The 14846-nt window shown below is 38.4% G+C and overlaps 1 protein-coding gene across 2 annotated transcripts in view; it reads right to left on the reverse strand.

The window, feature by feature from the left end:
- The window catches only part of SPIDR (scaffold protein involved in DNA repair), a 327349-nt gene that overhangs the window by 7520 nt on the left and 304983 nt on the right, over positions 1-14846 (reverse strand). For both annotated transcript variants that reach the window (XM_074944412.1, XM_074944411.1), the window contains 5 exons: positions 13538-13625; positions 10431-10574; positions 10270-10329; positions 6240-6450; positions 4988-5140 (listed from right to left, as the gene is read on the reverse strand). In XM_074944412.1, the coding sequence (XP_074800513.1) occupies positions 4988-5140; positions 6240-6450; positions 10270-10329; positions 10431-10574; positions 13538-13625 (656 nt within the window). The remainder of the gene's footprint in view (positions 1-4987; positions 5141-6239; positions 6451-10269; positions 10330-10430; positions 10575-13537; positions 13626-14846) is intronic.

Here is a 14846-nt window from a genome sequence, read left to right on the forward strand (position 1 = left end):
TAGCCACTCCCAGTCTCTATTCAAGCCCAAATTAATAGTATCCAATTTGCAAATGAATTCCAATTCAGCAGTTTCTCGCTGGAGTCTGGATTTGAAGTTTTTTTGCTTTAAGATAGCGACCCTCATGTCTGTGATTGCGTGACCAGAGAGATTGAAGTGTTCTCCGACTGGTTTATGAATGTTATAATTCTTAACATCTGATTTGTGTCCATTTATTCTTTTACGTAGAGACTGTCCAGTTTGACCAATGTACATGGCAGAGGGGCATTGCTGGCACATGATGGCATATATCACATTGGTGGATGTGCAGGTGAACGAGCCTCTGATAGTGTGGCTGATGTTGTTAGGCCCTGTGATGGTGTCCCCTGAATAGATATGTGGGCACAGTTGGCAACGGGCTTTGTTGCAAGGATAGGTTCCTGGGTTAGTGGTTCTGTTGTGTGGTATGTGGTTGTTGGTGAGTATTCGCTTCAGGTTGGGGGGCTGTCTGTAGGCAAGGACTGGCCTTTCTCCCAAGATTTGTGAGAGTGTTGGGTCATCCTTCAGGATAGGTTGTAGATCCTTAATAATGCGTTGGAGGGGTTTTAGTTGGGGGCTGAAGGTGATGGCTAGTGGCGTTCTGTTATTTTCTTTGTTAGGCCTGTCCTGTAGTAGGTGACTTCTGGGAACTCTTCTGGCTCTATCAATCTGTTTCTTCACTTCCGCAGGTGGGTATTGTAGTTGTAAGAATGCTTGATAGAGATCTTGTAGGTGTTTGTCTCTGTCTGAGGGGTTGGAGCAAATGCGGTTGTATCGCAGAGCTTGGCTGTAGACGATGGATCGTGTGGTGTGGTCAGGGTGAAAGCTGGAGGCATGTAGGTAGGAATAGCGGTCAGTAGGTTTCCGGTATAGGGTGGTGTTGATGTGACCATCGTTTAACGCTTCCTCAGCTCTCGTCCCCTAACGCCCCTACTTTACTTGCGCTATATTGATGACATCTTCATCATCTGGACCCATGGAAAAGAAGCCCTTGAGGAATTCCACCATGATTTCAACAATTTCCATCCCACCATCAACCTCAGCCTGGTCCAGTCCACACAAGAGATCCACTTCCTGGACACTACAGTGCTAATAAACGATGGTCACATCAACACCACCCTATACCGGAAACCTACTGACCGCTATTCCTACCTACATGCCTCCAGCTTTCACCCTGACCACACCACACGATCCATCGTCTACAGCCAAGCTCTGCGATACAACCGCATTTGCTCCAACCCCTCAGACAGAGACAAACACCTACAAGATCTCTATCAAGCATTCTGAACAAGGGTGATCCAATAGATATAGTGTAGTTGGACTTTCAGAAAGCTTCTAGCAAACAGAGGCTAGGGGCACCATCCCTGCCCATGCTGGCTAATAGAAGCTGGGAGTGGACGACAGGGGATGGATTACTCAAAGACTGCCTGTTCTGTTTATTCCCTCTGAAGCACCTGGCATTGGCCACTGTCTGAAGACAGGATACTGGGCTATATGAACCATTGGTCTGACTTAGTAAAGGCATTCTTATGTTCTCATTACTTCATTGTTTTCAGTTTAATAATTCCTCTTCTTTCTTTGTTGATAAACATCTGACAGCAGGCAACAGCTTTCCAATCATCAACAAAGTGGGCAAATGAAGAAAAAAATCTGACAATACAATTATGAGTCCTTCATTTTAATGTCAGGGTGCATCAGAACTTCAAATACTTCAAAAAAGTTTTTAAATCTCCATTTCTTTGATTTAAAACTAAAGCTCCAAACAGATTTTTTTTTACCCTTTGCTGTTTCCATGGCAGAGAAGAATGATTGCTTAGTATTCTAGACCAGAAAATTTCATACTGATATTTAGGAAATGCTAGATAATCAGAAGATAGAGACTGCTTTTTAAAAACAACTCAATAGGTTGAATACTATAAATAACGGAATTACACTTGATTTACACTGATGTAACAGATTAACATCTGGCCCATAAAATTAACTGTTTGATCAGGGAGAAGATGCTAGATATATTCAGGATCATCATTAATGCACTCCCAACTAATGACAATATGGGAAGCCATTAAGGAGATTTAGAATAATGATAATATGCTGAGATGACCAGTTAGAATTATGAGTAGACCATTCTGTGTCCATAAACATTTCTGAATGGCACGATCTGGGACAACTGCAAGTGACAAATTACATTAAATCAACCTGTAGTTGATATGGCAAAGGCACTGACTAGTAATTCCAGATTTTTTTGAGCAAGTCTCTCAATTTTACAATACATCCAATATAATAAAATAAAATCCTAGAGAGACAAAGAGGTGGCAACACATTTACTTTCCCATTATAAAAACATTACTGAAAGGGACAGGCAGGAAAGAGGGGGAGACACACTGCATGCAATTAGGACAAACCAACAAAACTTTGATTTTCAGTTTCATGAAATTTGAAGAAATCCAAGAGCAGACACCAAGAAGGCAATCATTGAATTCTGAAGTAGCATTTATGTGGCTTGAAGGAACAGCTCAAAAGATCTGACAGTTAAGTATATAAGCAAAGAAAACACAGACTTCTGATAAAAAGTGAATTTCAAGAGCAGTGAACAGATGCTGAAGAGCAATCTGTAACATGTAAGCAGAGACCCTCAGGCATGACACAGCATGAAGTAAGTGGATAACTTTTTCATCCATTCTTCTTTTGTTTTTGGCATGAAAATTAATTTAAATATTTATAATGCATTGGGGAGGGGGATGTGCAAGATGTATTTAATTAGAATTTGTTATTACAAGATTTTAAACAAACTTGCCACAGTATATGAGTGCCTCTTTTCTGAATGGAGGAAGGATAGTCATGCATTTTTAAAGTACATCTCTGCCCTCACTTCTTTCACCAGAAGTTTTTTAAAGTTATTTTTAAATTGTCCTTATTTTGATAGATCAGTTTCTTCTCCCTCAATCTTCTGATTTATTTTCATCTTTCGTATAGTATTCCAGATACTTTATTTAGCACCAGCACTATGTAATCCAAATAATCAGAGAGAAAATAGATACAAATTTTATTGACTATATTACCCAAAGTGTTGAGGTTCGCTCTTACTTGGATGAAGAGGTGAACTCCCCAGTGAAACCATCAAAGATGATAGAAAAAGGGGAGTACCAAGCCAAGTGAAAGTAGTGGCAGACACACTAATCAGGTGACAATCACACATGTCCCACAACATAAAATGGTATGCAGAATCTAAACAGGTTTAAATGCTGTACAGAATTACTAAGTCCATAGTTTTTCCTCAACTTCAAGCAGTTTTAGACTCTGGCCCTGAGTTCTCTCTTTTTAAAGGACCCATTGGTAGCTGTACTTTGACTTTTAGACATGTCTTATATTTCTTTGGACTGCTGCTGTCATCAGCATGAAGAGACTGAGAATGGCTTATCTGGGCTGCATCTGGAAAATTAGAAACTGGTCACTAATGGGAATGAGAGCTGGTGGCTAAAGGAAGTGTGCTGACTAAAAGCTCCAAAATCAATGGGTATGAAGTTTTCTTCAGCTTGTCACATTGATTAACGAGTGGGTAGAATGTCTGGTCAATTGACAATATTTAGGAATAGGCACGGTGGTAATTATCACCATTCAAGCAGTTCATCAGTACATCTGGAAACAGTGCCTCTTGGAGAGGGGCCTAAATATGAAGACATCAAGTGTCAAAATCAGAATATCATATCTGAATCAATCACTGAAAAAAATGCTGTTAACCAGTTAATCCTCCCACAAAGCATATGTGGAATGAACTACTAGAACTCTCTCATATGAACAGTTGGACCTAATAAGAAATAGTAATAATCTTAGGCTCTTATCAAATACAAATGGAGAAGCTGCAAGCATTTCAGGAAAGACACACCTCCTTCGTTCACCATTTCACCAAATAAATTTGTTACTACAAGAACAGCCGTGCTACACAATCACTGACTATTCTTCCACTAGAAAGATTCAAAGAGGAAGCAGCCAAACAAACTACAAAGCAGTGAAAATCCATTTTAAACACTGTAAACTATTAGTTACTATGTGAAAATACAAAGAAGAGAGATTCTCTATAGACAGAGCTAGCTCTGCCTATAATAGGAGAAGATACTTTACATTCTGCATTAGAACAAAAGGACCCAGGAGACTATTAATAAAATAACAGGTTTCAGAGTAGCAGCCGTGTTAGTCTGTATTCGCAAAAAGAAAAGGAGTACTTGTGGCACCTTAGAGACTAACCAATTTATTTGAGCATGAGCTTTCGTGAGCTACAGCTCACTGAATGCATCCGATGAAGTGAGCTGTAGCTCATGAAAGCTTATGCTCAAATAAATTTGTTCGTCTCTAAGGTGCCACAAGTCCTCCTTTTCTTTTTAATAAAATAATAGTTACCCTAAGTGAAAGTAACTGTAAAATCAAACAGGGTGAATGCCAGAGGAAGTTCCATAAAACACATCTGCTCAGATCGCCAGCAGCACAACTCCCTCTTTCTTCCTTAATCCTTCCTTCACAACTAAGGAAGAGCAGGGGCTGAGGGGTTTTTTTGTGTACCTTGAGCATTAAAAATAGTTCTTCATTTTTACAATTATGTGCTTTAACTTGTACAGGAACATAAGGTGGATTTGTTCTCCTCTAGATGAAGGGGATGGCGTGGGAGGCATCTTGCACTGATTGTGTGTACATGCACGCACACACAGGCATTGAATGGGAACACTGACCATGCAGAGCTCAGATGGGCAACAGTGTGCAGGGGAAAAGACTCTTCCACAGCAACATGTGCAAGTGAAAGGCAATGAAAACCCAGGAAGAGATATAAACCTGACTGTCCTAATGACACACAGCAACTGCCCCTGAAGTCCCCCCCCTTTTTTTTCTTCTTCAATACACAGTTTTATTCAAGGGACCTAAACGCTTAAAATGAACACAAATAGTTAGAAACATTCATTTAAAAAAATGCTGTACCAACCTCTTATGGTACAAATGGAATTGGCCTGTGTTGTAGAATCCAGTTCATCTAGTTTGACAGGGCTAGTCAGCTCACTAAAGTCAGCCTCGGCAGCCGGGTACAAAAGGGGCTTTTGTAACGAGAGAACGGTACGTTCAACACAAATAATCCTACCTGCCAACAAAGACATTTCAATTTATTACAGTAACAAGGAAAAAGGTGACCGCATTGTCATGGCCAATAAAGACAATGCTTTCTGCCAGTTACTAACCAGATAGATGGATTATTTCAGATTTCCTCCACAACAACATATTTGGTTTTTGAATGAAATACATATAATGCTCCTGGTGAGTTCAGTGCCTTCTAAGCAAAAAGATTTTGCTAAGTCAGAATTTTAAAAGAAGAGAGATTCAAATTCAATTCAAATAGGATTGTTATTTATTCACTGGAAGCATTTGGTTTTTGTCTGTTGTTTAATCATATAACTTTGTACTTCTCTTAGAGGTGTTTTTATTTGTTTAAATCTGTCCCGAGGCAAGGCACATGTAGTACTTTACTCTCCAAAGCAGGAATTGCCCAAACTGTTACTCACCTGCACCTAAATGCCACATCTCATTTGCATAATATGGACCAGATTTCAACTCCTCAGGGTAAATAGATTGTTCAATGGATTTGGTAACAGGACATGGAGCCTTTCATAAGTAGGTCAATGGCTCAAACCCAGGCTGGACTGATGGTGATTGAAAGTCACTAATATCTGACGTCTTATGTGAAATCAATTTGGTGTTCTCATTGTATTTCCTGGTGGACAAATATGCACATCCTAAGATTGTCACAACCATTGGCACTAAACTGGCTCGCTAATTGGGTGCCTTGGAAGAGAGGCCAAAGAATGAATGGGCATAGAAATGGAACTATCTTCCCATAGATGACCATATGGTCATTGAAGAGCTACACTGAAAAGGCAGTGTGGGGCAGCTTGCAATGCCTCTGGCTGTAGGGAAATAGAGGTGTCAGGTCTCTGGTCGTCATTAACCCTACTCCTTCTAGGGGCAGTAAATTCAGTTAACAATGTAAAAGAATGAAAAAAAAATTATTGAAAACAACAGTTACAATTCCCCCTTCCCCAGATATTGGGTCCCAGCTTACAATGCTTCATCTTGATCTGGGTGTTTTAGAGTCTCAAAAGGTTGAATGTCTATAATAAAGATTTGAATGCCCATGGGTCACAGTTAATTTATTTTGGCCCCTGTACCATGAACAAACAGCTTACCATTTCCTCGTAAAGCATCCTTGAAGAAGATAACACAGTGGGAAGCACTGGTGAGTGCCTCCATTACTTTCTTATCGAGAACACATGATGAAGCAAAATATACAGGTACAGTCTTTGGAGTTCCACCGTTGCTTTTAGCCCCGCTCTGCAGTGTGAAGTCGGTCACAAATAACCAAAACTCCCTTTGACCCACAAAAACACTACATTTTACCTAGGATTGCAAAAAGAAAGGGCAAAACATTTTCATTTAATTATAATACAATTTGATTCAACTAATAGCAGAACTGAAGACTAAAACAGCTCCGTCTTCTCATAACAAACAAAACTCACTGAGACCATGATGTTTAGAGTTTGGACAGGAAGAGAAGTGAGGGTTAGGACAGGATTAGTTAACATGTGTTAACCCTTTCGCTGGCACAGATGCAAATTAACATCTTTTATCTTAATTTAGCTGGTCGACCTGAGTGGGGAGTCTGGGGTTACCTCAACCAGCTAGTGTTATAATACAATTTGCTCCATCCACACTAGAGTTTTAAAATATATTAGTTAAAATGTGTTAGCTAGCAACATTTTAAAAATACACCTTTTATGCCAGTCTGGACAAGGCCTTGTATGAGCTTTGTAGTTAAAAAAAAAAAGTCTGACTGACGTTATTCCTACATAAGCAAATATTGTCATCAGACTCTCTCATATGCACCATTCCCTGAGTAACAGCTGCTGTATGTTACAAAATTGGATGTTTTTCTTACTGATGAACAAATAGCATCTTTCAAAAATTTTGAAAAATACATCTAATTATAAACTAAATTATTCATAAAGAGTTCTGAGAGAAACGAGGGAATCAACCCTGATTACATAAGTCTTCTGCCTGTTTAGGACAGGGAGAAATATATTCTGGTATTGCTAAAATAAGCAACATGAAAACAGATGATGTCACAGCCAAAATACCTACACTTTATGTTAGACTTCATATCTGAAAACATGATTACCAGTAGCTCATTAGTGTTTTAACATGTTTCACATTACTTTGATGAACAAACTAGACAGATGGATATTAAATTTATTAAAAGATCTACCAAGATCAGCTGGGCTAAAGTTTGGCAATTTGCGTTTTCTTGTGTCTGTTTGCAAAGCTTTTGTAATTCTCTGTGTGTTCCCAATCCACTTTAAATGTTTCAGTGTTTTATTTTATATCTACAATTCATGCAAAGAGAGCACTCAGGAGCAGCTCTATAATAATGAAGTAGTGTATAATAATGATAGAGAAAAGAGATTTTTAGGTAAATAAACTTAATTTAGATCCAAGTATTCAAGGAAATATAAACATTGTATAACTTTTTTTCTGAAGGATTTATGATTTTTTTAAAACAATACTTCAAAGCTTAGATAATATGGTGATGGGTGCTACCAGAACATTATGTATAGATATAGCCTTTTAATTTTCAAGAATACATTAAAACTTTTATTGAAGCATATAAGTAGAAGATACTCTGCAAATATCTTTATCATCTCAATTATTTACTGGAGTTTAACTCTAACTTCCTCCACCTCACCTCCCGCCCCAAGAGAATGTCTACATTTCTAAAAATAAAGACATATCAACTCGTAAAGCCACATTCATCTATTACAGGTTATGAGACAACAAGAACCTCAGCTCTTATTTCCAACAGCAAATTAAACCTGAAAAATCAGACCCTTTAAAACTAGCCATTTGTTCATATTAGTAGCTCCCAGAATAAATACACTGATTGGAAATGGTAGTTGGCAGAATTCATAACTCAGATGCAACAATTTAATCTGGTTCCTTAGTATATGTTTTTTTATTGTACTTATCCCCAAGTTCCCTCTGTAACAGCTACATGCATCTGATCATCTTCCACATGTGCAGAGTTTTAAAACAGTCTCGAAAGACTGACTTTTACAGCTGTCACATGAGAGTTACCCCAGAGCTTTTAAAAGTTGGTCTTTAGAGGTATACAACAGAAGAGTCAGCCAAAAAGTAAAATAACAACAACAGTAATAATCACAAGTCACTGTAAAATCATCGTCTTTGTATGTGTGACAATTTGTTCTGAACAGAAAGGAAACAACAGACAAACAGCAGCAGGATTGAGTTATAAAAAAGGACAACTCCTCAAGCACAGATGGAATATATTTCCTCATTTTCCTTTTCTACCACAGTACTTATTCTGAATAAATAAATAAATAACAACAGGCATATTTCCATTCCCCTTTCACCCAAATAAGACATTGCAGAATACCAATCAAGTGGCTATTTGGACTGAACACTGCTGCTTTTTAAAATACAGTAATATAAATGAACTACAAAATGTACACAATTCATACAGAGTATTTTCCCAGTCCTGAATAACAAGCCTGAAGAAGACATTAAAACTGATTCAAGGTCCTCACTTCACATTTTATTGCACAATAATCTTGCGTGTGAAGGACAACTCCTCTTGGCAAAGACTGAAGCAATCAACAAGTTGCTGCATGTGACATTTTATTTCTGGAAGGATTAGATGAGTGACACACAAACAGCAGGTAAGTTACATCCCGAGAGCAGCTATCCAAAAGTGAAACATTTTTCATTACCTTTGTAGTAGAGTTTTCCAATAATTTATGAGTCCTTACCTTGTTAATTCACAGAAGTCTAGTGCATACAGTTAAATAGTGAATGATCACTTACAACAACAACTGGCTTATCAAACATTTTAACAACATGGAAGTATATATAGGTCTTTCCTAGTAGGCACATGAAAATTCTTCAAAGAAATGTACATCCCAGCATAGTTGATCTCTTTTCTAAGTAAGTCACCAGGAACTTCTAGAATAGGATACTGCTACACAATATTGATTCAGATATAGGCACATCTAAAATCAGTGATCTCCAAATCAGTCAACCAGTTACAAACACAATCTACTTTTCTGTGATTAAAATAATTTTTAGAGGAAAGTTTCTTTTTTGTTGTTGTTTGTTTGTTTAAAAATAGGGCAGGGAGACAAATCTGTGTATCTAATTCCCCTACTGATGCCCTCAGGATCTCATAATTTCATCTTGCTTTAAAACCCACACAAATGCCCATGCCATTTAACTTGGGGAAATCATCACTGAGCAATAAAAGGCACTAATTTCTCAGGAGTCAATTGTGCTGCTTGCCTAAGTATCAGATTATAACCCATGAGCCCTGGAAGCAAGAGATGATTTTTGACCTGAAACTGAATTCAGCTCTGTGTCATGGTGGTGGGGAGCACTTCCAGCTTCTTAGCTGGTCCTGTTAGAATTAAATCCCTTCAAATTTCCTTATCTTTGTTCATTATTTTTGTTTGACACTATTTTTCTTGTCAACGAATCCTCCATCTACTGCATATTCAGTAGTCTGGAGAAAATCAGTAATGCAAAATCCCTTTAACTACTGATACAGAGGGGTGAGCATCACTTTGAAAAAAAAAATCCAGAAGTAGAAAATCCAATATGGATGGCAGACAGATTTACCTAAGAGCTCCTTCTTTTTACTAGTAGATTAGAGAAGCTAAATTCTGCTCTTGGGTGCAGCTGGATGGCTCCCCTTGAAGCTGCCCAGTAGCACACAAGGACAGAATCACTCTCTTTCTATACCCATCATCTGCCAAAGTCTGCACTCAGATGTACCACTGAATGGGGGCTTCTCAGGTGCATCTGAAGGCAGAATTTAACTGTAAAACAGATTCTCTTTTTGGTTGTCACTGCAGATCCCAACTGGTTTCAATGGGAGCTGCCTGGTCATATATAAGGTGAAAATTTGTCCCATGACAAACAGCACTTGATTCAGAAGAAATTAGTTTTCTAACCTAAACAGAAGCAAGACCAAGTAGAACAGTTCTTCTTGCTGCCCATTCACAGGGATACCCTATCTACTGATAGTTCCACTCAGACAGCTCTTGAAGAGCATCTGAAAAGTAAATGTTTTATCTAAACACAGCAAATATCTGCTTCTTCACACACATTACATTGCTTTTAGTACATTTAATTGCTAAAAAGTAAAATTACCTGCAGCCTTCGATATATAACTTGTGCCCAAAAGCTACAACGTTGATTAAAATCACCAACCTGCCATACAATTTAAAACAGAAGATTAGTCAAATATGGTATTATACATCTATTACATTAGTAATACAAAATACCTGTTATTGCACTTTTAAAAAAGTTACCTGAAGAATTTCCTTTAGACTATGCACAGTTGGGGGCAGGTACAAATTGGAAATCTGTCCTTCCTCACCTACATTGACATGTTTTGGATCAGGCTGAGCCGTAAGAATGTAACAAAAGCTGGGAGGAGGAGGGTTAGTTTTAATCTGTTGAAAATAAATTAAAAAAATGGGAACCAATTAAAAGTATTTCAATATGAGCAATAATGATAAGTAATAATACTTAGGACTTACATCACACATTTTCAAAGTGCTATGCAAACATTTAACTGATACAACACCCCTGTGAAGTAGGAACCGATGAAAATTTAATGTTTTCATGTCACAAGTGAAATCAGTTTGTAAGAGTCATCCTTTTTCCTAATTTGACATTGATCCATAGCTCAAAAATATCACACAGTTTGGCACAATGGACAACCACTATGACTGCTTTGTGACAGGGCAGTTTTGAGAGTTACGAATTCTATGATTTTCATGTTTTCAAAAAAATGTGTGACTTCTGAGACTTGGGGATTTTTTTGTATGTGGGTGGGTGACAGTAAACAGCTGAAGCAGCTTTACTGAGAATGCTGAAAGCTGCCAAGTTAAATCCTGGGCAGCACAGAGAGAAAATGGAGAACAGCAGCAATTCAGCAACAACATGAACTTTCTCTCTGCTAGGACCAGCCCTTATTTCCCTTAAACTGTTATGTGATGGAATAACCACACTAGCAATCTCCATTCAAAGAGGCCTCAAACTAGAATAGCTTCTCAGGATGCAGGGTCAGCTCTATAGTTTTATTTTTATTTACCAGTTTGTAAAATTCTACTCTGGGGATGTTGTTTAGGAGTTAATAAAGCATTTTATATAATAAAGGAAAGCTGGATTAATGAAAACAGCTGTTCAGCCATTAAAAAGTACTTCCACATAAAAAAAATGTCAAAACAAGATGTTTCCTTTTGAATATATCAAAAAAGATAGTTTGGTGTATGTATGGCACAAGAGAAGTCTATTCCAGAGACCTCTTCATACAGTAACATTTTATTATTCATATTTTTAATTATATCTAAAGAATGTGCTTTCTAGGCACATTTATATCAATAACAAATGTATCAAAATTAAACAACATACTGCCAAAAATTGGAAGCAATAATAAACTTCATTGTGGCATCTTCAAATATTAGAATCCTAGGTTTGTGAAATACACTTGAAGTGTATGACAATGGAAAGTTTCCTTTCTATTGATTTATTTATTTATTATTATTTATTAAAGTAAAAGAATTTAAAAGCAAATGAAAGTTATAACAATATTACACAACATTTAAGAGTTCTGCTCCATACATAGATGCTCCCACTGCTGCCTACTTGTTGCAGCACACACATCAATCAATCTTTTTGAGACTTGTGAAATACCTAGATTGTATGAGGGGTGAATCAAGGGCAGACCAGTAATTTTATTCAGAATTGGTCTTGCTTTTTCAGGTTAAGTCAGAACTTTAATGGTATTATTTTAAAACATCAGGGTTTTAATTTTGTTCTCCAATGGAAACCCCTTAGCAATGTAAAAAGTATGTTGTAGCGAAGAGATTCATGGGATTTTTTCCCTGGAGTAACAAACAATCACCTTTTCAATTTCCTTTGTGTTGGTTACTTTTTTCCCCATGGGTACGTTTCTTTATTTTTAAATCATGCACACCCAATTTATAAATCTGTATAGCACTTAGCACAATGGGGCCCTGCTCTGGATGAGACCTCTAGGTTCTAATGTAATGCACATAATTAAATAACACCAAAACCTTCTCTCCAACATGAGAGTTATACAGGAATACCAGAACAGTATAGGTACCTGATTCTCAATCATTAAAACAACAACACATCTCAAAACTTTCCCATCAGAGTAATACTCCCAAACAACACACAATAGACAAAAGTTTCTTTTCTGAATATAATATCAATTAAGGAAAATTGACAGATAAAATCCCAGATTTGCAGTGCACATTAGCATCACATTTTAGTTTGAAATTCACAGAAATGCTCACACTATTTTTTATTATGCCAAGATTGTTTTAGTGCTCAGTTAAACCTCCAGATGATAATCTTCACGCAGGATGACTACCACAATCAGAATCACTCCAGCATGCAAAGGAAGTTAGAACGGCCCTTACTTTGACCTGTAGAACGGTCCTGTCCTTGCTGAGTTCCACCGTTATATTTTCTGGTTTGCCTTCACAGCATCTGATCTAATTTGTATTTCCTGTAGAAGGAGAGGACTACCAAACTAGCGACCAACGCTGTATTCCACCATGATGTGTAAAGAGAGTACACATGGAGTACACATCTACAGTGGTGGATGAGCGGTGGCGGATTAGCCACTGGGCCAACAGGGCCTGTGCCCGGGGGCCCTGGAAAAATGTACACCCCCATGTGCTGGAGGGGATAAGGGGGGACTGCAGGCAGAAGGGGTGGGGAGGAGACCCAGCAAAACGGTAATCTGCCTCTGTGGATGAGATCAAGGTGTTGGTCTAGGGCAGGGGTGGCCAACCTGAGCCTGAGAAGGTGCCAGAATTTACTAATGTACATTGCCAAAGAGCCACAGTAATACGTCAGTAGCCCCTCATCAGCTCCCCCACCCCCCGCTCCCAACACCTCCTGCCGGCTGGCAGCCTCACCAATCAGCGCCTCCCCCTCCCTTCCCGCACCTCCCTATGAGCTGTTTCGTGGCATGCAGGAGGTTCTGGGGGGGGAGGCGAAGGCAGGCTCAGGGGAGGCAAGGGAAGGGGTGGAGTGGGGGCAGGGCCTGTGGCAGAGCCAGGGGTTGAGCAGTGAGCATCCCCCCAGCACACTGGAAAGTTGGCACCTGTAGCTCCAGCCCGGGAGTCGGTGCCTATACAAGGAGCTGCATATTAATTTCTGAAGAGCCGCATGTGGCTCCGGAGCCACAGGTTGGCCACCCCTGGTCTAGGGGATGGGGGTAGGCAGTTTGTCTAGAATGAAGGGAGAAGCACTAGAGCACAGCTGTATGGCTAAAGGGACTGGGAAAATCTGACAATCCAAACAAACATGTGCACACTATACGTACAAGACCTTTAATTTTGGATGAAGAAACACAGTTCAGTAAAATACACCTTACCGCTTCACAGTCTTGACTTTGACCAGGAACTTTTAGAGGCACTAATGGAGGCCACAAACTGTCTATCAGACTGAAAAGTCCCAATGCCCTTAGGAAAAAAAATACAACCTGGTTCAAAATGTTTTCAATTGAACATGCTGCATTAAAAAGACATTTAATTTGAATCTTCATATGATTGTGAAAACAAATCTAAGTCATATTTGTTCATCAGATTGATTTTTGTGGGGCCTAATTTAATCCCCATGATCTCTGCTGCAGAGCAAGAGAGAAAAAGAAAGATAATTAATTGCTAACTATCAAAGTTTCATTTAATTCTTTGCCTATAAAAAGATGCAATATGATTATTGATAAACACTGACACTGTACAAGACACATATCAATCCAGTTCCTTATTCAAGAGTTTTCAATCTAGAATATTTGCAATAAGCAGAGTAAAACTAAATTTGCTGCTGAACTAAAAATGTTTGACTTTCTTGCTTTTCTCTGATGGCCATAGAACCTTATAAGAAAGCCAGGGTAGATGTGATATTCTAATGTACAAAACAAACAGGATTTTGTTTTTATTTTAGTTATTTTTAAAATAACACCAAGCGTTCATTATACATCATAAAGAAGCACAAATGGGCACAGTCCCATTTTATTTTTCCTTTGCATTTCATCCTTTATCCATTTTTTAAAATCTAAGTACTCTATTTTGCATTTAGAAACCTACATACAAAATGGACAAACCCCTTGGATAAGTGGACTGGGGTGAGACAAGTTTAGGGAAAGAGGAATAATGGTGGATGCAAATAAAAAAGAAATGAAAATAATACTTTGCTCTTCTTTAATGTCTTCCATTCAAGGATCTCAAAGTGGATTATCAACATTCACAAAACTGATTTTATAGTACTTTGTACACCTTTGATATCCCTCCTACTATTAGCTGTGCTTTTCAGATGGGAAAACCGTGGAACAGCAAAGTTGACTACATGTGTCTAGCAGAGCCAGGAGGAGAATCTAAGGGCTTGTCTACACTCAGGAAAGTTAAGACAAATTGAAAATTTATAGAAGTGTAAGTTAAAGCACATTAGTTACAGTGCATTAAAGCCCTGTCTGGTCACTCTCATTTATAAGTAAGGTGGCCTTGATGTTTGTGGGAGGCAGCGTGGTCTCATGGCTAGTGCAGGGAGCTGCATTTGGGGATTAAGCTACAGGAACCAAGGCAACCTTACTTCTGTATAAGAGACTACACATAGAGGTTTAATGCGTGCATGTGGAGGTCGCAAAGTAAGAGTGGAATAGTTAACACAGGCAATAAACTGTAGAA

The sequence above is a fragment of the Natator depressus genome, chromosome 2, assembly GCF_965152275.1.
Source record: "Natator depressus isolate rNatDep1 chromosome 2, rNatDep2.hap1, whole genome shotgun sequence".
NCBI classification, from domain to species: Eukaryota; Metazoa; Chordata; order Testudines; family Cheloniidae; genus Natator; species Natator depressus.